Source organism: Peromyscus maniculatus, chromosome 11 (assembly GCF_049852395.1).
Source record: "Peromyscus maniculatus bairdii isolate BWxNUB_F1_BW_parent chromosome 11, HU_Pman_BW_mat_3.1, whole genome shotgun sequence".
Lineage (NCBI taxonomy): Eukaryota > Metazoa > Chordata > Mammalia > Rodentia > Cricetidae > Peromyscus > Peromyscus maniculatus.
This window is the reverse complement of record NC_134862.1, coordinates 100,131,936-100,152,774: the sequence shown is the minus strand read 5'-3', so window position 1 is coordinate 100,152,774 and position 20,839 is coordinate 100,131,936. Positions and strand designations below refer to the sequence as shown.

Genomic DNA, 20,839 nt, shown 5'->3' with positions numbered 1-20,839 from the left:
GCTTTTGTTTGCCTGGGATAGGAGTTTCATTCAAGTTGGGGAAGTGGGGGTGGCAGACTACTCCCTGGAGAGTCTTATCGCTTTTAGGGTTTCAGTAGGAGAGGGAGGCGGAGGATGGCAGACTCGGAGCTCTGTAAACAATTGAGAGCGTTTCCATCCAGGTGCGACTTGGAGATTGAAAGCTAATGGTTAGAACAGCAGAAAGACTGGGTGGGAGCACCACAAGGTGTCCTCCGCGTTCTGCGGACTTTGTCGGTCCACGAGACCCTTCCACTGTTCCGAGGGCGCTGGTCTTCCCCTTGAGGACAGGACCGACCTCCACAGTCTGGCTCGGGTATTAATGGAACCGCAGTTTAATCCGTAGAACAGTTAAGGATTTCTGTAGGGGTTCACATCAGCTGGGGGGGCGGTGCTTCGTGTGTCCCCCCATCTCCTTGTCTCACGGTACAGTGGTGCTGTTTATTCGAGGGCAGTCTGTACAGAGCTGGGACGGATAAGTGGAGATCCCAAGTGACTTTCATTTCTAGGCACCTCGCATTCTTCGGGGTTGTGCCGACACGCCCGGGGTTTACCTGCCTGCAGGTCGGCTGAAGGGCGGGCCGTGGAGGTGTGGAGCAGGGTGTGGGCGTGGGAGACGGAGGGTGTGGCCCCGAGAGCCGTTACCAAGGCAAAAACCAAAGCAAAACACCCGCCCGGCGCTTCCCGCGCCACACTACTGCAATCGCGTCAGATCCTGGCAGGATCTACGAGGATCCCCGGGATGGAACCACCTCAGGCTTTCCCGGCTGGCGGGGGCGGAGAGAGTTCGGGGGGCCTCGCTGGAGGGCAGGGCAGGGGCCTGTGAAGGGCGAGGCTCTGGCTTGGACTGGAGGAACCCGGGTGCAGAGAACTTGATTCTGTCCAAAGTGTCTGTCTCAAGGGACATCAGTTCCTTAGGGTGTAACGCCGGTGTGTGTGTGTGTGTGTGTGTGTGTGTGTGTGTGTGTGTGTGTGTGTGTGTGTGTGTAAGAGAGAGACTGAGACTTGCCCTTACGACTGTAACAATCCAGGTGGCAGGTGCTATGGGGGCAGCGGCACCCGGACAATTCCGCTACTTATCCTAACAACCACTCTGTGACCTTCTGATCGCCTTCAAAGGCAGGTGTTAGCAGGTGCCTCTGTCTTTGCATCTCCGCGTCCTGCCCCATGTGTGTGCCCGCAGGCTTCCCGGGCAGGTGTGCGAGTCCTGGGCCGCATTCGTGCGCTCCTCTAGCCCTTGGTGAGCTAGAGAGACCCACCCGGGGTATTGCGCTCAGCCGAGTCCTTCGGAATTACTGGCTCAGAACCAGGAACCTGTTTTCAAGGTTCAGACCCAGTTCCGCCGAGGTCTCCGCTTGAAACTCAAGCCCTACGTCCCATTTTTCCCGCCACCAGATTTGAGGACAGAGGGCTCTAAGTTCCGACTTGAACCGGGTGGCAGGGTCTCAGCACAGCTCTCTGTCCCTGCAGACAGAAACTAGAAACCTGGAGGTGGTCTTTTTCTGAACATTTCCTGACATCCAGGAGGACCCCCTGTTCCCCACCTCTGCCAAGGCCGGGCGCGTGAAGATCAGAGCGTCCTCTTGCCCAGGCTCCCCAGCCGTCTTGCCCCAACCCTCCTTAGCCCTGCGCTGGGTGGCCTCTGATCGCCCCAGATCTTTCCTCCTCTTGCTTTCGCTGAGAATTCCCTGTTCATTTAAAATGTTTTGTGGTTGTTACTAAAAACCCCAAACCAAACTGACAGCGTCCTATCACGAGCAGCTCCGGTTCCTAGCGAGTCTGGAGGCTCCTGCGTGTGCAGGGGGCGCGGGCGTGGGAGCACGAGGCCCGCCCAACGTCTGCGTTAACCCACGGCTGCTAGCGGGGCCCGCGGCGGCGGAGGTCACACAGGCGGGTAACGGTGTGGATTCACCGGAGGGTAACTTTGGGCACCTACTTCACGCGGGAGATTGTCACCTCTCCCCCGTCCTTGCCCCCTCCTTGAGCCAAGCCGCTGGCCAGAGAAGGCGCTTTTTTCCTGAAGTTTTAGAAAAATGACCACGCATTTTTGAGAAAGGTCGTGCCCGCTTCCCAGCTTCACCTAGTCTGGGCCACCGCCAGGACCCGCCTCCCGAGCACCCCTCCCCCTTCCCCAACCTAGCAGAGGGAGAGATGCCAGGGCGGTGGAGTCATGCCGCTGGCTTGGGCACCATTGGCTCATGCCTGGAACACGCAGCGGCGAATACGCACAACTGGCGGTGCGCCCGGGCGACTCCGGGCCTGATATGGAGAAAGAGGGCGGGCGTGTGTGTGTGTGTCCCGGGCGTGCGAGGCGCGCAGGACGCTCGGTGACCGCCCCTTCTCGCACTTGCATCACCAACTCCGCGGTCTCCACCCACCCTTAGCCCCGCCCTCGGCCCTCCTCTGGCCAGTTTTCCCTGGAAGCTATTAATAGCATTACGTCAGCCTGGGATTGGTAACCTGGAGTTAAGCGAGCGCCTTGCCAGCGCGAGGGCTATAAAAGGGGTGATGCAACGCGCTCTCAGCCACAGTCTCACTCTGCGAGGCGCGCTGGGCACGGTGCTTCCCCGGCGGAGCCTCCCGGCCAGTCCGCGCTCCCACTGAGTCCGTGGTGCTCGCCCGCCGGCGGGACACACCGCCCGCCTCTGGCCGCTCTCTGGACCCTGGCCGCCCCGAGCGGAGACTGGAGGTGAGCATTAGAGCTACGCGGTGGAGAGCCGCCCTTCCCTTCGCATCTCCCCTCTAGTGACCAGTCCCGGGACCCCTGAGCCACCCGGGACTGGAGCCCTAATCTCCCGCGCTACAATCGCTCAGCTGAACTGCTCCTTGGCGCTGCCGCTCCGAGTTGAGATAAAGTTTCTAGTAAAGTGAAAGAACGAACTTTCTCTTTTGAGGCTTGAAAGATGCCCAGGGACGGAGGAGATCGCGCGCTCTCAGCCTGTAGCTAGGAGAGGTCGTCTGGGTGGGTGGTGGGTGCTGGTGCGCGGGGGTGACCCACACTCTCGGGATCGCGGTCCACTCGTCCCTCACTTGCTGTCCGGACGCCGGAGCCGGAGCCGGAGCCGGTCCCTCCTGACTCCGCAGAGAGGCGCGGTGGCCGCGGCTGGTGGAAGCGCTGCTCCCGGGACCGAGCGAAATGAATGGGGAAGGAACGCTCGGTCCGAGGTCCCGGCACAGCCGCTGGAGGTCGCCTTGCGCTCCCGAGAGCGGAGCTCTAGGCGGCGGGACCGCGTAGAGAGCTGCGAGCGAAAGTGAGTTGGGATTAGTTTGGAGGCGGCGAGCGCTGGTATCGCGCTGCCCCGGGGCGGAGTGCGGAGAGGTCTCGGCACCCGCTGAAGTCCAGCGGCTGGGCTTGGGACGTCAGCTCCAGCCTCTCTCGCCGTTGCTGTGGCTCTGGCTTTCTTTTAACCGGTCCTTGGATTTCTTTGCTTTGTGTAGTCGAAGAGAACCTCGGGGACTGGATCGAAGGGGTGGAGGGACCAGGGTGTGGAACCACTTGCACAAGCGTGTGTGTGTGTGTGTGTGTGTGTGTGTGTGTGTGTGTGTGTGTGTTGGGGGTTGTTTGTTGTATATGTGTGTTGTGTTGGGAGTTGTCTCACTCTGTAATCCAGACTGCCCTTAAACTCCTGGTGATCCCCCTGCCTCAGCCTCCCAAGTGCTGAGATAACCGTGTGCTGTGTGGTTCATTGGCCAGGTTTTGACTGAAGATTTTCAGTTTTTAGAGTGAAATAACGGAAATACAAGGAGCCAGGAAGGGATCTTGAGAGAACGGCTTCCCACCCGGTGTTACTAACCATTCTCTGAGGCAGGAAGGGAAGGGGTTTCCTCGCCATCCCTGCCTCCTATCTTTCTTCCCTCGGTCGGTTCTCTGCTCCCACCCCACTCTCATTTTCAAATCCCATTTTTAAATTTTCCTCCTAGCCATTTTATTTTCCTTAAATTAATTATGTAGATCGCAGGCGTTCTCATAAATTAAAGGAATTGCCAAGCTCAATTATTTAAAAATTTTTATTCTCCCTCTTCCTTGTTTGGCTTTTTTGAGACAGGGTCTCCCTATGTAACCCAGGCTCCCTTCAAACTCATAGCAATCCTCCAGCCTCAGCTCCTAAGTGCTGAGATTACAGGCATGTGTCATCAAGGGAGCACATGTTTTGCATGTAGCATTTGTTGTGGGATAATGTTACCACAGACAGGCTCTTGCCTGGGGGCGGAGGTTGCGGTTGTTTCTATCTGAGGTTTCAGAGGTTGCTGACCAGGTGGAGAAGAGCACCCAGTGTCTGTGACCATCTAAATCCCTTCTCTGCACACCCGTTTCTTATGTGACCCCTTCCTGTCTGTCAAAGCCTCCTCTGTGAAGGTTCCAGGTGTGGGACTCTTGACCTGCTGCTACCTGGCTGACGGCTCTGCCTATGGTTGCTGTCTTGAACTGATGGGTGGCAGAACGTGGTTTCAGCCACTTGGCTGGACTGGACCACCCTCCAGCTCTGTGAGTTTAGGCAAATCGCTTCCCTTCCTGGACCTCAGTTTACTAAATGAGGACAAAATGAGGATCTGATCTAGACAATTCTAAGGCTGGGTCCCTCTGACAGGCACCTTTAGCCAGAGCCTGTGTGATTGATTCCTTAAGGAACTGGCTCCAGGGTAATCCAGCCAGGACAGGAGGGACATGGCCAGGACACCACAGAAACTTCAAGAGAGAAATGATTTCTTGTGAAAACTCGAAATCTCTGAAGAACACAACAGCAATGGAGAAGTGCTGATGTCAGCAATAGTGGAGTGGAAATTACCTGGTGTCTCGGGAACTCAGGACCATATACCGTTGTGACAGATCGACCTGAAATTCTCAGGGTTCCAGTCAGTTCCCCACGAATAGAACTACACTGAATAGGCAACCAAATCAGCTTCTCTGTAGGGGAAGGTGGAGTCCGAATGTGTGTGTGGGTGACGATCTCTTATGTTTTCAAGTATGCGTGTGTGTGTGTGTGTGTGTGTGTGTGTGTGTGTGTGTGTGTGTGTGTGTGATGTGTTTTTCTTCACAGCCCGGGGAGGGTATTGGCAACCGCACTCACAGTTTTCAGATAGGTTCTGAAGGTCAGAAAGCCTCCAGCTCCCGAGTGGGTGGTCAGCTAGTGGGTGGCAGCCAGAGACCTGGAGATAAGTCACTGACCCTGAAGCTCAGCCTTGCACCCCCGGCCCACGAGCAGGAGACAGACAGGCTGTGGAGAGCCAGGGAAAGGCGGCTACCCACTCCCGACTAGACTACTAACAGGTTGGCTTGCAGCTGGCTCAATGGAAGGAAGTGGAAATCAAAAGTGAAATTTCAAAGCCATCGTAACTACTCGGAAATAAAAATCGAGGAGCTGAATTTCTAGTTAAATAAATGAGTGAAGTTTCACTTTCTTGAAAATGATGTGGCCAACGATATGACAGAGTTTCTGATTGGAAGTCATGAAGCAGAAACAGAACGCCAGTCCTGAAGCAAATCCAGAAGACAGTTTTATGGTCAGTGTAGAGAGTTCACTCAGCTCTCCCTCTTTGCTATGCTGGGTGTGGTAGAGGGCCCCTGAAAACAAGCCCAAGATTTAGACTTTGTTTCCCTGGAGGACACAGCCTGACTCTAGGCTCACTCTCTGGAGGTGACTATCCAAGACAACCAGAAAGAACAGGAGCCGGAATCTTTACAGATGGAGCCACCTGATTATCAGAAAGGCTTTCTTGACAACTTTACTATACGCTGTGTCCCCAAGTAAGCCCCACCCCCAGCTTTTCACAAAAGCATTCCATACCACTGACATTCCTCGGTTTCTTCCTGTCTTTACTCTAAGGAGGATGGGGGAAAGTCCCAGACAGCAGACTCTAAGCCCCAGGCGCTCACTAGGAAACTTAGCTGGGTGTCTAAAGGGACGAACTCAACTTCTGTGGCTCAGACTATAAGTGCAGATGAGCCATCCAGTCCTGCAAACGAAGGCCAGGCCAGTGGCAGCTCTGAATTCCATCCCTTAGCTGGATGTTTTGTTTTGTTTTGAGTAAAACTGGAAAGCAGGGGGAAGTGAGGGTGATTGGGAGGATGTTGAGCCTCTGGCTTCAGAAGCCAGAGGAACAGAGTTGACAGGAGTCAGTGAAGGGACCTTCAGTCTCGGCGCCTGCTGTTTGGGAGAGAATTGTATGCATTTCTTGAGTTCTTCTGGCTAGTGGAGGGCAGCCTTTGCTGGTCTGGAATTTCTGCCTCCACCTGTGGGCCTTAGATCTCCACCGACAGGGACCCTTGGGAGGAGCATTTAACATCAGAAAAGGTGACCCAACAGACCCCACTGAGTCTCCACGGGAGAGCAGCCAGCCCTCTGCAGGAGATCCTCGGAGGACTGGTGTCGCTCCTGGTGGCACGGATGTTTTCCAGGGCCCCATGGTTTTCTTAGTCCCTCACACCACTCTTGGGGAAATGGGGTACTTGTTAACAGCCTACCTTTGGGGAGGAAGAAGAAGCCACTGGGGGATAGTCACAACACATAACTAAGTGGTCTCCAAATATTTTTTTTTCTTCTAGTACTGGTTTGGGAATTTTATGGATAAAACAGCCCATTTAAACTTACACCTGGATGCAGGCAGTAGCTGAGTGTGTACCCGATATAAAAAGACTAGCGATTCTTTGAACAGAGTTCAGGGGTTCCCTGGGAATTGTTGCTTAGTACCCCCGCCACGGTTTCTTTCGGGACTTCCTGTCTGCTTCCACTCACCCTCCAAACTTTTGCTCTGGGTTTTGTTTGTTTGTTTGTTGTTTGTTGTTGAGTGAAGTAAAATATTCGGGTATGCAGCGTATAAATTAAGGCCATGAGTTCTGCAGCCAAGCAAAACGAATCCCCGTGCCCGGTACTGTCCCGCGTTAACGTAACCTCAGTTAACTCATGTACATGGGACTGGGTTTAACAGCATCGGGCTCTCACAAGGCTCAAAGAGACAGGTAGATAGGTTTTCCTTTAACGTGGGAGGTTTGCTGAAAGACTTCCTGTCCTCTGGGACTTGACTGACCACTGTAGGCAAATGCAGTCCTTCTGTTTCTGCTCACTCACTGCTCCTGCTGGGGGAAGGGTGGGAGTCCCCGCCGGGAAAGCAGACGATGTGAGGGTGTTTTTCCAGACTGCTTCTGCCCTTGACTTTGGTGACCCTGTGGCTTTGCAGGCCTGTAGAATGAGGGGGCCATTTGGTAGGACTACTTCATCCCACTTGGTTTATTCAGTTGTCCACCTGGTCAGCAGGCATCGCGGGCCAGTGCTGGGCCTGGCTCGGGGACAGAGTTTCCGCAGTGGTTTGCTGGCTTGGGTTGTTCTGAGCCAGTTTCCAGATGAAGACTGAGTCCTACAGAGCTGAACGGCCTGCTGCTTTGTGACCAGGCCCATCCCAGGACCCCCTGTCCCAAGCCTCTCTCCTTGTACCTCAGAGGAAACAACACCCCATAAACCCAGATCTTCTCCCTTTCCCTTTGGCTTGCCCGGAAGTCCTTGCTTTGGCACCTTCTCATTAAAAGGGGCTCCTTGTTCCCAAAGGACCTGAGTTCCCACCATTCCCACCCCCTGCCCAAGGACTGGGTTGAAGAAACACACCCAGCTTCCTCGTTCCCACTCCCTGGCCCAGCTTCCTGCGGGAGAAACTTCCGCCACAGAGTCGTGGAATTCAAGGCCCCAACTTCCTGCTTCTACTTCCACTCACTGGCAGATTTGTCTTGATTTCAGGTGTCTTTCCAGTTTCTTTTTTAAAAAGAGACTAAAAACAGAATTCCAAAAGGTGCTGGTGTTTGGTTTTTAATGTTTTTGTTTGTTTGTTTTGTTTTTTTTTCTCTCTTGGGGGACTGAGGCCACATTTGTATACTCTGTATACCAGGCAAACAAATAGAAGAGGACCTTGGAAAGTCAGCCCTCTCAAACTTTTAATCATCTTTGAGCGGTGTGTTTTAAGAATTTGTTTTATTCACAATGAGGATAGCATGAAAAAAAATTTTTGGTGGTCTGTTGACGTTAATTAGCATTGCTTTCGTGAGCATGGCTCTGGGGTTAGTTACTGGAGCAGGGGCAACTTAACCTGTGACTACAGGACTGCATTTAAGTGACCCCTTTCACCAGCAGGGGTTCACTGCTAACAGCTCCTAGGTTAGGGTTGGGACCTCAAGCTGGGACCTAATCCATGCTGGAATGTTGATAGGCTCAATCTTACAGGGTCCTCTGCAGGTAACCACAGCCATGTCATGTCCAGAAAGCAGCAGTTCACAACGCTTTCCCCTTCTTCCTGTGTGTGTGTGTGTGTGTGTGTGTGTGAGGGGGGGGGGCACCTGTGTAGCTACAGTTTTCCTGCCTTGCCCACAGTCAAGACAAATCTCTGTCACCCGCCAGTCCCACAGCCGCTCAGACCCAACCAAGCAAACACAGAGACTTATATTGCTTACAAACTGTATGGCCGTGGCAGGCCTCCTGTTAACTGTTCCTATATCTTAAAGTAACGCATTTCTACAAATCTATACCTTGCCACGCGGCTCGTGGCTTACCAGCATCTTCACATGCTGCTTGTCCTGGCAGTGGCTGGCAGCTTGTCCTGGCAGTGGCTGGCAGCGTCTCCTTCTGCCTTCCTGTTCTTTTATTTCTCCTCTCTGTTAGTCCCGCCTATACTTCCTGCCTAGCCACGACCAATCAGGTTTTATTTATTGACCAATCAGAGCAACTTGACATACAGACCATCCCCCAATACAGCCAAGTGCAGACCATCTCAGACACCTGCACTCAGGCCCATGGTCCTAATCATCCTCTATGCAAACCTGCTGGGTAACGCCACAAGGAACCCAAGAAGGGCTCCCACAGGACATACATTAACATCCCACAGCACACCTGTTTAGAACAGACCACTTGACAACCACCTCTTCTCAGTACTTTGCCCAGCCAGCGTTAAGTGCCGCAGGACGAAGCTGGCCAGGGTTGAGGACAGCACTGGTCAGGGGATGCACATAAATACTTAGGAGACAGTTTGACAACATGTCCACTTAGCCAAACAACAGTAATATGTTCTCCCTTATTCCCTATAATTTCTCCAGCCATGGACAAGAGACGGGCATGAAATGAAACAAACCAGAAGCCCAGGGGCTGATGGGACTTTGGGGTGGGCTGCACTTTGGCCCGGTTGCATCCCACGCCCCAGGACCCCTGAAGCAGTTTGGGCTTAATTTTTTCTTTCAGCAAAATGATGCTTCAACATCCAGGCCAGGTCTCTGCCTCAGAAGTCAGTGCGTCGGCCATCGTCCCCTGCCTCTCACCTCCTGGATCCCTGGTATTTGAGGATTTTGCTAACCTGACACCCTTTGTCAAGGAAGAGCTGAGGTTCGCCATCCAGAATAAGCACCTGTACCACCGGATGTCCTCTGCGCTGGAGTCAGTTACCGTCAACAACAGACCCCTGGAGACGTCAGTCACGAAATCGGAGGTGGGTCCCGCCAACACACATCCATTCTCAAAATACGTGTCTATCACACACACTCCATGTGCCAGCGCATGCAGGAGGCTAGAGCCGGGGAAAAGAATCAACAAAAGCACTGCCCTTGGGGAGTTCAATTCTGTTGTGTAAGGATAGTGGGACAGAGCCTAGAACACACGAATGAGCAGGTGCTTGAAGATGTGGGTTTAGTGTGGAGTCTTTTCCAAGAAGTGGAGTCTGATGGTGTTTTCATCACCGTCGGGACCAAGGACCAGGAGGTTAGCCCTCCTCTCGCTGGCAACAATGCCCACAGACTTGGGATATCATGTGTTTGCTCTGGGCTCACACCCACTCATGCACATGCACTGTTCTGTGTTGAGCAATCTTCCCATAAGACACCTGGAATAACAGACTTGGTTACTGAGCCGTGGTTGCTGGTGACTTTGCTGCTTCAAGAGCATCAGAGATGAACTCTTGCACCTCTGTTAGCCTTTCTGGGTTGGGAATAGTTCAGGCTTACTTATGTGTGTGACTGCAGCCCTGGGGCTCGGGGTGAAGCTGGTGCAAAAGCTGTGCCTTTAAAAGGAGGCTGAGGACTGGGGTCACAGCTCAGCGGTGAATGTAAGGTTTGGGGTTTGATCTCTAGCATCCAGGATAAATCATGACTGTTTGATTTCTCCAGCCGAGGACTGACATTTGTGGAAGGTCTGAGGGGAACCTGGCTCACAGCATCCAGTGAATGGGAACAGGCATTATTTATGATGCTGTTGCCATGGATGCCGTTGGGGGTATTAGCTGTGCTCCCAGCTAACTCGGAGGAGGTCAGAGAGGGTACCACAAAACAGTTGCAGGTATCAAGTCCAGTACTGGAGAGTGTCTGGGACATTCTGGGAGATTTTTTTTTCCCAAATGATATAGTTTGAAATAACAAGATACAGTAGTAGGAAAAGGGGGGGGGGTAGGGAGGCTAGATAGACATGTAGATGGACAGGGCAGGACAGTTGGAGAGTCTCTGGAGAAGAATAATGAATGTATGTGCACTGTGTGCATGCTTGGTACCTACAGAGGCCAGAAGAGGGTTTTGGGTCCCCTGGAACCAGAGTTAACAGTTGTGAGCCACCATGTGGGTGCTGGGAACCAAACCCAAATCCCCACAAGAGCAGCAAGCGCTCTTAACCACTGAGCCATCTCTCTGTGCACCCACCATGCACATCTCTGTGTGTGTCTGTGTGTCTGTGTCTGTGTGTTGTATTTACTGGGTCTGTGGCCCTGAGACATGAAAGACAGAGACTCCTCTTCCATTATTCTCTCTTGAGCTTTGCTTCTCTAGATTGCGAGACCTCCATCTCGATCCACGGTCAGTGTCTTCTGGTCCAAAAGGATAGGGAAAGGTCAGAGTGGGTCAGTCATGGCCCCTAAAGCTGACAGGGTCTGACATCGGCCAGCCCACCATGGACTTTGGCCTTAAGCAGAGCTCAGTGGCCAGATGTGGCCATTGCTCATCAGTCCGTAGACTGAGTCGGGTCTGGGTGGACATCCACGGAGGTCCGCACTCCCCAAAGCTGGACAGGGATCTGTTCTCTGAAAGCCCCAGTATTGACCCAGAATGAGGCCCAGGACATCAGTGTGATTTGTTGGCTGAATCGACAGGTGGTTCAGTGCACTACCCCCAGCAGCATCCAGCTGTGGGCTAATACCGTTTTAGTGCCATTAATGGTCTCGAGTCCCTCTGCTCCAGGAGCTCACAGACTTCATGGGAAGGGCGTGCCCTCGTGCTCCGGGTAAAGACAGATGTTAGTTATCTTCCTGTCACTGTGACTGAATGGTGACATTTGGGGAAGTGTCCCCTCACAGTTCAGGGGACAGATACAGTCCATCACACGGGGAAGACATGGTGGCTGGGGAAGTTCTGGGCACAGTGGAGAGCTTGTGCATGGTGGTGAGAGCTTGTGCACAGTGGTGGGAGCTTGTGCACGGTGGTGAGAGCTTGTGTACAGTGGAGAGAGCTTGTACACAGTGGTGAGCTTGTGCACAGTGGTGAGAGCTTGTGCACGGTGGTGAGAGCTTGTGTACGGTGGTGAGAGCTTGTGTACGGTGGTGGGAGCTTGTGAACGGTGGTGAGAGCTTGTGCACAGTGGTGGGAGCTTGTGTACAGTGGTGAGAGCTTGTGCACAGTGGTGAGAGCTTGTGCACAGTGGTGAGAGCTTGTGCACGGTGGTGAGAGCTTGTGTACAGTGGTGAGAGCTTGTGCACGGTGGTGGGAGCTTGTGCACAGTGGTGAGAGCTTGTGTACAGTGGTGGGAGCTTGTGCACAGTGGTGAGCTTGTGCACAGTGGTGGGAGCTTGTGCACATGTTTGTGGCTCAAAAAGCAAAGCTCAGAAGTGGATTAAGACTACAACCCTCCCCTCCTTGTGCCATGACCCGCCTCCGCCGGCCATGTCTCCCACCTCCGCCAGTCATGTGACCCGCCTCCTCCGGCCATGTCTCCCTCCTCCGCCGGCCATGTCTCCCACCCCAAAAGTTTCATAACTTCCCAAGTCAGCACTACTAACAGGAGAGTGTGGCCAGGGAGTGATCGGAGGTAATTCCTGGCCTCAGAGGAGAGGACACACTTATAATTAGTATCAATAGTTACCAATTTAAAATTGAAATTCTTTCAAAATCCAAATGCATTTTTAAAGTAGATTATACTTTAATTTACTAATTTCAAATGTAATTCTATTAATGAATAAAATTTTGATTTTAGATTTTGTTATTTATTTTCACGTGTGTGCATGCACGTGTATGTAGGGAGTTCACACAAAAATCTAGACCATGAGGCTGGAGAAGTGGGTCAGTGGTTAAGAGCACTTGCTGCTCTTCCAGAGGACTGGAGTTCCCAGCACCCCATTCCTAGCACCCACATTGGGTGGCTCACAGGAGCCTGTAACTCCAGCTCCGGGGGATCCAACGCTCTCTTCTGGCCTCTGAAGGCACCATGAATGCATGTGGTAGATATACACACAGACAAACATAGATTTACAAACATACGCATATGTGATTAAAAACAAACAAGATCCCCAAACCAAAATACCCTCAGCCTTGGTATTTGGGGTTCCTGGTGGCTTACTGTGTGCCTGTGGGGTTTTATAGGCAGCCCCTGAAGAAGATGAGAGGAAAAGGAGGCGGCGGGAAAGAAACAAGATCGCAGCCGCCAAGTGTCGAAACAAGAAGAAAGAGAAGACCGAGTGCCTGCAGAAAGTGAGTGTTGGCCAAGCGTCCCCTTGCACGGTGCCTACACCTGCCCTCATCAGCCTTGTGCCGTTGGTGGAGGGGGTTGTGGGTGGTGCAGAAATGCCAGCTGTGGGCAGAGGAAGGAGCAATGCTGTGAGCATGATCCAGGGGACTCTGGATACACAGAGTGAAGATCTGTGGGTTGAAAAACTTCAGTATCCAGGGCTAGCAAGCCCAGCAACCTGGGTTCGACACCCAGAAGCCACTGTGGAAGGAGAAGACTGACGACCTCCACATGCACGCTGTGGCACACATACCCCCAGCAGTGTCCAGACTTTCAGGTTCACGAGGCTTTGTTCACCAGTTTCACCAAATAGAACAAAGCAATCAAACCCTGCGACTGCCATGACTCTCAAGCAAAGCTTTTCTTACCCTCCAGCTTGCTCTGGTAACCTGGAAGCAGTACTTATACTGTGTTCCTGCCTGGGTCTCCATCTTGTTTCCCTTCTCCCTGCTTACCCAGCACTTTGAGTCCCCTGGCAGGCTGTTACCCCACAAGGAACATGAGGGGTTCACAGCATGGGTTCACAGGCAAGGCAGGCCCCCGTCTCCACAGGGCCCATGTCTGCTCCCCGGGGTGTGTGCAGGCCAGCTTCTGGTAGAGACTCGAGCTAGCCTCTGGTTCCGGGATCTCTGCTCCCTGGGTGTGTGCAGGCCAGCTTCTGGCAGAGACTCGAGCTAGCCTCTGGTCCTAGGATCTCTGCTTGTTGCTTTAGGGTCAGTGAAAACCTGGGAAGCTTTGTGTTTCTGAGTACACCTCTGTGGATATGAGAGTCTTGGTGGGATCAGAAATTCAGAGGAAACACTACACCACCAGTGTGGATTTCTCCCCAGCTCCCCAGATGCCCTGGAGAACCGACTGGAGCCACCCTCTCTCAGCCCTCAGTACTAAGGCAGTTTCAGCAAGCATGGCAGTCTGGCTCAGCGGTATCTCCAAGTCTCCGCCCACATGACCCCCAATTCCAGAGGCCTCTCCAGGGCTGGTGCCACCCCTCACCTAGTTCTGACCTCCCATCTTTGGGGTAGGATGGTTCCCCCAGCAGGCCTCTCCAGCTTGATGAGCCCCATCCATGGTTTCCAGGTGGTTCCTCCTACCTCCCCGATCTTTAGCTCCCCTCCATAATGCCTCTGTCCATTGTCCCTCAGGAGTCAGAGAAGCTGGAAAGTGTGAATGCCGAGCTGAAGGCCCAGATTGAGGAGCTGAAAAATGAGAAACAGCACTTGATATACATGCTCAACCTGCACCGGCCCACGTGCATCGTCCGGGCTCAGAATGGGCGGACTCCGGAAGATGAGAGGAACCTCTTTATCCAGCAGATCAAAGAAGGAACATTGCAGAGCTAAGCGGTGGCGGGGGGACAACTGGGGAGTCCTTATTGAATCCTCCTTTTCCACCCTAAACCCTGAAGCCATTGGAACGCTGGCTTCCTGTGCACTCTGAGAACCTCAGCAGCCCAGAGCCGTGGGGGCAGGAAGGTCAGCGGTGCCTACTGCCTTGTCCCATTCTGCCCCGGAGTGAACTGCGGCACAGAGCAAGAGCATCCCTTGTCTCACTAACTCCAGGATTTAGGCCTTACCATCCTGGCCATTCTCAGATGATCTAGCTGGCCCCTGGCTGGGGTCCCATGCAAAGCAGGATGCCCACTAATGGGATTCATGCAGAAGTGTCTGCCTCAGTAGGTGGGGTGGGACCACGTCCCCCACTGCAGCTGACACCATCTTTCCTAGGGAATATGGAGCGGGAATGCTCATTATCGAGGTTGTCCAATGGCCAGGGTGTGCTTCTAGAAAATACGCTGCTACGCCCCAGAATGACTGCGCTCTCTTCAGAGCCAGGCTTTGTGCTGGTTGGATGTTTGTCTTGCACAACACTGTCAGGACTTTCCCGGGAGTTTCATCAGAACTGATTTCTGAGACTTTGGGAGTCTGCCATCATGGACAGTATCCCTCAAAAGCATTCAGGTGGCCACGTAAGCTTCCCTGGCCCAGAGGGGTGAAAGTGGCCTGATGGCCAGCTGTGCCACTTTGTGTTGACAGAGGACGCCTCCTTTCCCTGTACCCACTGCTGAGGAAGAACCTGGGCACGACAGCAGGTCCTTGGCTGCAAACTGTTACAGTCATAGAAAGAAGGCACAAAGAAAGTCCAACTTCCAAAGGGTAGGACTCTTCCTTCCCACTCAGTGACAGCAGGAGTGAGTTCTAGACTAGACGAGGCAGAGATACTCCATTTCCTTTCCTCATGGCCAGAAACCACAGCCCGTGGAGAAGCGTGTTTGAAGCCAAGCGCAGGACCAGGCTTCTTTCTGCACTGTAGGATGATAATGGCATTGTTTTTGTTTTTGAGATACGGCCCAGAGCATTTCAGCTGGGAGGCCCCTCCCTCTGGCTACCAGAACTCTGGCTACTGTTAAAATTCTGACGTTTCTGTGAAATCCTCAGAGTATTTAATCTTACTCAATTGTATCATTACAATTTTCTGTGAGAGAAAGTATTATTTATCCCAGTATTCCTAGCCTGTCAACATAATAAATATCAGAATAAGACATGGTAAACCTAAGTGTTGTGCTGGTTTCTACTAAGTCTTTTGAAAATAGTGACTCTGCCTCTCTGTTATGGGGTGATCAGCACTGAGTGTTTGGGGATGGCTTCCTTTGTTCATGGGGAGAACACTGGGTAGGGCAGTGGGGTTTTGTTTGTTTGTTTTTTAATATGTATGGTTGTTTGCCTGCACATGTGTCTGTGTACCACATGCATACAGTGCCTGAGGAGACCGGAAGAAGGCGTTGGATTCCCCTGGAACTGGAGTTGCAGAGGATCCTGAGCCACCTTGTGGGTGCTGGGAATGGAACCCAGATCCTTTCCGAGAGCACTGACTACTGCTGACTGCTGATCCATCTCTCCAGCTCAACTTACTTTTAAGTGTGTGTGTGCATGTATGTTTGTGTAGGGGTGTGTTTATGAGTGCAGTTGCCCATAGACACCTGGCCCAGGCTGATGGCTTCTAACCCTGAGCCTCAGTCTGCTCCTTGATGCTCAGTTTCTGTCAATAAACCCTGAAACGCCACCACACGTGTCCTTCACACCACTGTTTGGCACTCAGATAGTTTCTTTGTTTTGGAGAGAATCTCCTTCCTATGTACCCCTAGGTGGCCTGGAACTCCCAGAGTGCTGCCTCTGCCTCCAGAATGCTGGGTTTAAAGGCCTGCTCCATCATGCCTGGCTTAGGATAGATTTTTTTTTTTTTATGGAAAATTCAAATAGCTAAATATTTTAGTCATCAGTTTCTCTGAACATATAAATATGCCTAAAACACACGTTTTCAGCTTGAGCCTTTTACAGATTACATGTAGTTTCAAAGCGGGTGGCACATGCGTCGGGGAGTCGGGGGAGTCGATCTCTCCTCCCACCGTGGGTCCTGGGAACTGAGCTCACTTGCCGAGCCGTCTCTCTGGCTCAGCTTGAGGCTCATGAGCTTGCCTCTGCCACAATGGTGCACGTCGGTGGGTCATCCAGTAACATCACACAGAGCACAGTGTGCGCAAGCAGTAATTTTATCTTAGTAAAGGCCAGAGCCGCCATGAAAGATTACCACCACCCACATTTAATGAGGTATCACAGAAGGATCAAGACCAGTATCCAGGTTATCCAATAAAATGCCACCGTAGCTCAGCTACTTCAAGTCTACCTGTCCCTTGAATTCCCATAGACTTTGAATCTTTTTGGGTGGGCTGGAGAAAGAAGTACCATATACAGTTTTCCATGTGAAACCTTTTCATTTCGGCATCCACTTGGAGGCCTGTCCTCTTGAGGGCAGCCGGAGGATGGGACAAAGGGGGATGTGACAGTGACAGGTCACAAAGGGAGAGGGGATAAATATGGCTGTGTAGGGCTTTGGGCCCAGTGGTCACTTCTCCCACTGGGGCTGCAGTTTGTAGACATTCAGGGGGCTTTCAAAAAAAATCACCACTGGAGGTTGGAGGGTTTTTAGACCCAGAAGAAAACCTCCCTGGAGTCTACCCTGCATCTCTACACCTTTGGAGAGATTGGGCTTGGGGTCCAGGCACCCAACAGCACCCCTTGTCAGTCATCTGTGCTCCCACCCCCAGCCCAGGCCTCTGGGAGGCTCTGAGGCAAACTGGGGGCCTGTGGGGTGGGGTTGAGAGACCTGCTGAACGTGCCACCTCAGTGACCCAGGGCCTCTGCTGCTCCCTCGTCTGCGGAGACCAAGGAAGACGCAGGAACCCACCTTGCCGGCGCACCTTTCTTGACACAACATGACCTCGAACACTGAGTCTCTGTTACCATATTACACAGCCCAGAGTGGCTCCGGCGTCGGCATGTTCAACACCACCATGGGGAAGCTGCAACGGCAACTGTACAAAGGAGAGTATGATATTTTCAAGTACGCACCAATATTCGAGAGTGACTTCATCCAGATCACCAAACGGGGAGAAGTGATTGACGTGCACAACCGTGTCCGAATGGTGACCGTAGGCATCGCGTGCACCAGCCCCATCCTCCCGCTCCCTGATGTCATGTTACTGGCCCGACCAGCCCCGGGCTATGAAGACTTTCCTGGACGTGGCCAGACCACCAAGAGCAAAAACCGCAAGTCTGCAAAGACCTTAGAGCTCACCAGGCTCCTTCCTTTGAAGTTCGTAAGGATCTCTGTTCACAACCACGAGAAACAACAGCTGCGCCTCAAGTTCGCTACTGGCCGTTCCTGCTACCTGCAGCTGTGTCCTCCTCTCGAGGGCCGGGATGACCTCTTCACCTACTGGGAAAAGTTGATCTACCTCCTGAGACCACCTGTGGACAGCAACAGCAGCACCTACGCCATCCCGGCAGAGGACATAGTGTGCATGCCTCTGCTGGATGAAGAAGACAAGTCGAATCCGACAGTGGCCGATCCCCAAGGAAAAGGAGAACCAGACCAGGTCAGCATCAGAAGCCTCCCCATGGTCACAGACATTACTGGGATCAGCTCGGATGCTTTTGCCGGTGGTGAGGGAACCCATCATGACTCCCCAAAACCCACGGCCGTGCCCGGTGTATCCACATCCAAAACAAAATCAAAAGACCTTGCCAAAGAGTCATCGACAGGGGTGACAGCAGTCGCGGTGGGTGACCTAGCGGGTGCTTTGAGCTTGGTAGCAACCAGGCCCGTAGGCTCTGGACAGATCAATGCAGCCATAGCAGGGGGCGGGTCCATGGGTTCAAGAGGAAGCAAAAGCCGTTTGTCCATTGCAAGTGCTGGCAAGATGTCACCGAAAGGCATGAAGGTTGCCTTGGCAGGGGCGACCAGCAAGTCCCTGGAGTATATTTCCAGTGCATCCCCCAGCCTCTCCCGAAAAGAAAGCTTGACTATGGCAATTGCAAGAATAGAACCTACTAGCAAGTCTGATGGAGAAACAGCCACGGATCCAATAACGTTGCCGAGTGAAAGACGCACGACTGGACAGACTAGACAGCAGAAAGCCCCCGAGGCCAACACCGAAGTCAGCAAGGAGAGGAGTGAGAGGAGGGAGCGGAGAGCAAAGGACAGAGCTGGCAGCCGGGGTTCCCATCACTCCAGGACAGGGGAAGGTCGCCACAAGACCGCTGGGGACAAGGCGGTCCGGAAATCATCCAGCCACAGATCGACTCTGGACGAGAAGAAGGAAAAAGGCAACCCCAGGGGAAGCAAGCGTAACAGGTCACACAAGGGGGTCAGCCATATCCCCATCATGAAGGAGTCCCGGAGCTCCCACAAATCAGGCAGGACCCTCTCCTCCACCAGCTCGGCCACTACAAGTAAGAGGCCTGGCAGAATTGGCTTGTTTCTGAGGAACATCAAAGCCAACCTGGCTGCCAAAGGCCTGGCATCACAGCGTGGCCAAGACGTGGACATCGTGTCCAAGATGGAGACAACCAATGTGGAGGCCGTCATAGAGACTGAGAGTGGCCGGGGCCTGGACATCATTGGTTCTGTGACATCTGAGGTCATGGAGACAGTGACCTTCTAGGCTTCTTAAAGTACAACTGAGAAGCCCCAAACTGCAAAGGGCCCAGGGCCCAGGGTGAGTCCCTCGAGTCCATGCCAGCGTTCTCACCGCAGTTGAAATAAAGAACCATCCTACCTGAGAAGGGCTGTCTGCATCTCCGTACCTACACCGGGAGTTCAGGAGTGACGTCACAGTGAGTTCTGTGACGTCATCATAGACTCCTGGCTGCACCTGGAGGAGGATTCCCTCTCCTTGAAGTGGGTGCCCCACAGCTAAGGCTGTGTACTCCTTGTCTAATGATAAGAGTCCCGGATCTAGTCAGGGATGGGAGAGAGCATCAGCATTGGTTATTAAGACTGTCTGGACTCAGCAATTCTGCACATATCTGTCTACCCGAGAGTAACGCCCGGCTACGCTCAGGTGTTTCTGTCAGGTGTTTCAAGAGATAGCTATGAGAATATTCCTAGCAAAATGATTTAATGTCCAAACACTGGAAACAGACCAAATAACAAAGTGAGAATTTATACGATGTATTAGGTGGGGTATTCAAGTAATACAACATAGGTAAATTTTACCCATAGTGTGGAAAAGAAGCAAATCAGAGAATAGGGTATCATTGCATTTATAGGATAGTTCAAAAACAAGATGAGAAGCTGAAGGAAAAGCAGACGTGTAAACAAGACGGACTCAAGACCTTCAGGGGTGTTGAGTGGTGTGTGTGTGTGTGTGTGTGTGTGTGTGTGTGTGTGTGTGTGTGTGTACATGCCATAGTCAGCATGTGGTGGTCAGAGCACAATTGCTTTTCTCCTTCCACCATGTGGGTCCTGGGGAATCAAACCCAGGCCATCAAACTTGGTGGCGAGGATCTTTCCTGGCTGTATTTAAGGAGTAAGTTGGAGATTGTACAATTTTAGTGTCTCAAATGTCTGCATTGTAATAATATTTCCTGAAACGTATCTTGAATCTTTTTCCTTATGTAGCAATCTTAAGATTCAAGAAGCTATGACTAGTTATTAGAAAAAGAAGGCTGAGGGAGATGGTTACATCATCATCCAGCTGGACCTTTGCAGGACAGGGTCACCTCAGCCCACTTCCTTATGCAGAGCCCTATTTGAGGAACAAGAGAGAGTAGCTTCAGACTGGGCTGACCACCAGACCCTGACAGGAAGCCCTGGAGGGATGGGCACTGTTTGTTGATTAAGAGGAGGAAAAGGGGATTGTGGGATCCGGGAAGACTAGGTGTAGCTGGAACTGTGAGCTGGGTTTTGAACTACAGTAGACTCCTAGCTGCTAGCCGACCTTATCTAAGAAGGGCCCAGACCACCCTTTAGGCTGCCCCTGCCCGCTCTGTAGCTATAAACCTCCCGCCTGGGATTCCAGACCTTGCTCCCCATCTCCCCAGCCACTAATTAAACTCTTGAAAGGCTAAGCAGAATTATTTTCTCCATATCCAATCTTCTAAACTTTCTACAACTCCAAGAAACAAATTCTCAAAGCTCATGTCGGGAAGGCTGTGGGCCGCCAGGGTCAAATCCTCAAAGCTGACTTTGAGTGGAAAGAGCGGCGGGCAAGGGGGCTGAGGGGTTGCTGCTGAGAAAGGAAGCTGGCTTAAGACCTGCCCACACCAACCATTTCCTGCCGCCAAACAAGGCTCTTGTCCCCAGCGAGAGGGACGACTGGAGTGAGTCAAGTTATTCTTAAGAAAGGAGGGGGCGTGCAGATGAGAAAGGACCATGGCTGTGAGGAAAACAACCTCAGAATCATTAACCCAGAGCTCCAAGGAGGGCTTCCCCCTCCTGCTGGAGCCAAATTAATGGTTTACTCCCAGCCAGCTTGTCCTTCAACAGAAGGGTGTGGAATTTACAAAGATCATACCACATCTCTTTAATTTGAGGATTTCTACCCAGGTGAGTTTGAGTCTGTCAGATAAATAAATAAATAAATAAATAAAACCCTCACTACAAACATTCACATAGCACCCAGCTGAAATGCTCCCTAGCGTTCATCCTCTCTTCCATCCTCACAGTCCTCCACCTGGCAGCTCAGCAAACGGCGTTGAGAACATCATTTTAGAGGACTCATTCTAGGTGCCGAGGGGCATTGCAGAGTGATG

The 20,839-nt window shown here is 52.4% G+C and overlaps 2 protein-coding genes across 4 annotated transcripts in view; both read left to right on the top strand.

Annotated features, from left to right (window-relative positions):
* Positions 1 to 15,294, top strand: part of Atf3 (activating transcription factor 3) — a 50,525-nt gene extending 35,231 nt beyond the window's left edge. Inside the window, exons 1-4 of one of the 3 annotated variants that reach the window (XM_006972097.4) lie at positions 1,846 to 2,707; positions 9,234 to 9,477; positions 12,602 to 12,709; positions 13,889 to 15,294. In XM_006972097.4, the coding sequence (XP_006972159.1) occupies positions 9,238 to 9,477; positions 12,602 to 12,709; positions 13,889 to 14,086 (546 nt within the window). In that variant the 5' untranslated portion in view covers positions 1,846 to 2,707; positions 9,234 to 9,237 and the 3' untranslated portion in view covers positions 14,087 to 15,294. Of the gene's footprint in view, positions 1 to 1,845; positions 2,708 to 9,233; positions 9,482 to 12,601; positions 12,710 to 13,888 lie in introns of those variants that run through there. The other 2 variants (XM_076548219.1, XM_076548220.1) reach the window with 2 other exon arrangements.
* A 697-nt stretch (positions 15,295 to 15,991) lies between these two features.
* Positions 15,992 to 18,868, top strand: Garin4 (golgi associated RAB2 interactor family member 4). Its single transcript, XM_006972096.3, has one exon. The coding sequence runs from the start codon at positions 17,017 to 17,019 to the stop codon at positions 18,745 to 18,747; it is 1,731 nt and encodes a 576-aa protein (XP_006972158.1). The 5' UTR covers positions 15,992 to 17,016; the 3' UTR covers positions 18,748 to 18,868.
* Positions 18,869 to 20,839: the final 1,971 nt, after the last annotated feature.

Excerpts from the sequence above, each read along its gene's own strand:
- Garin4 (XM_006972096.3), top strand. The coding sequence starts at position 17,017 with ATGACCTCGAACACTGAGTCTCTGTTACCATATTACACAGCCCAGAGT.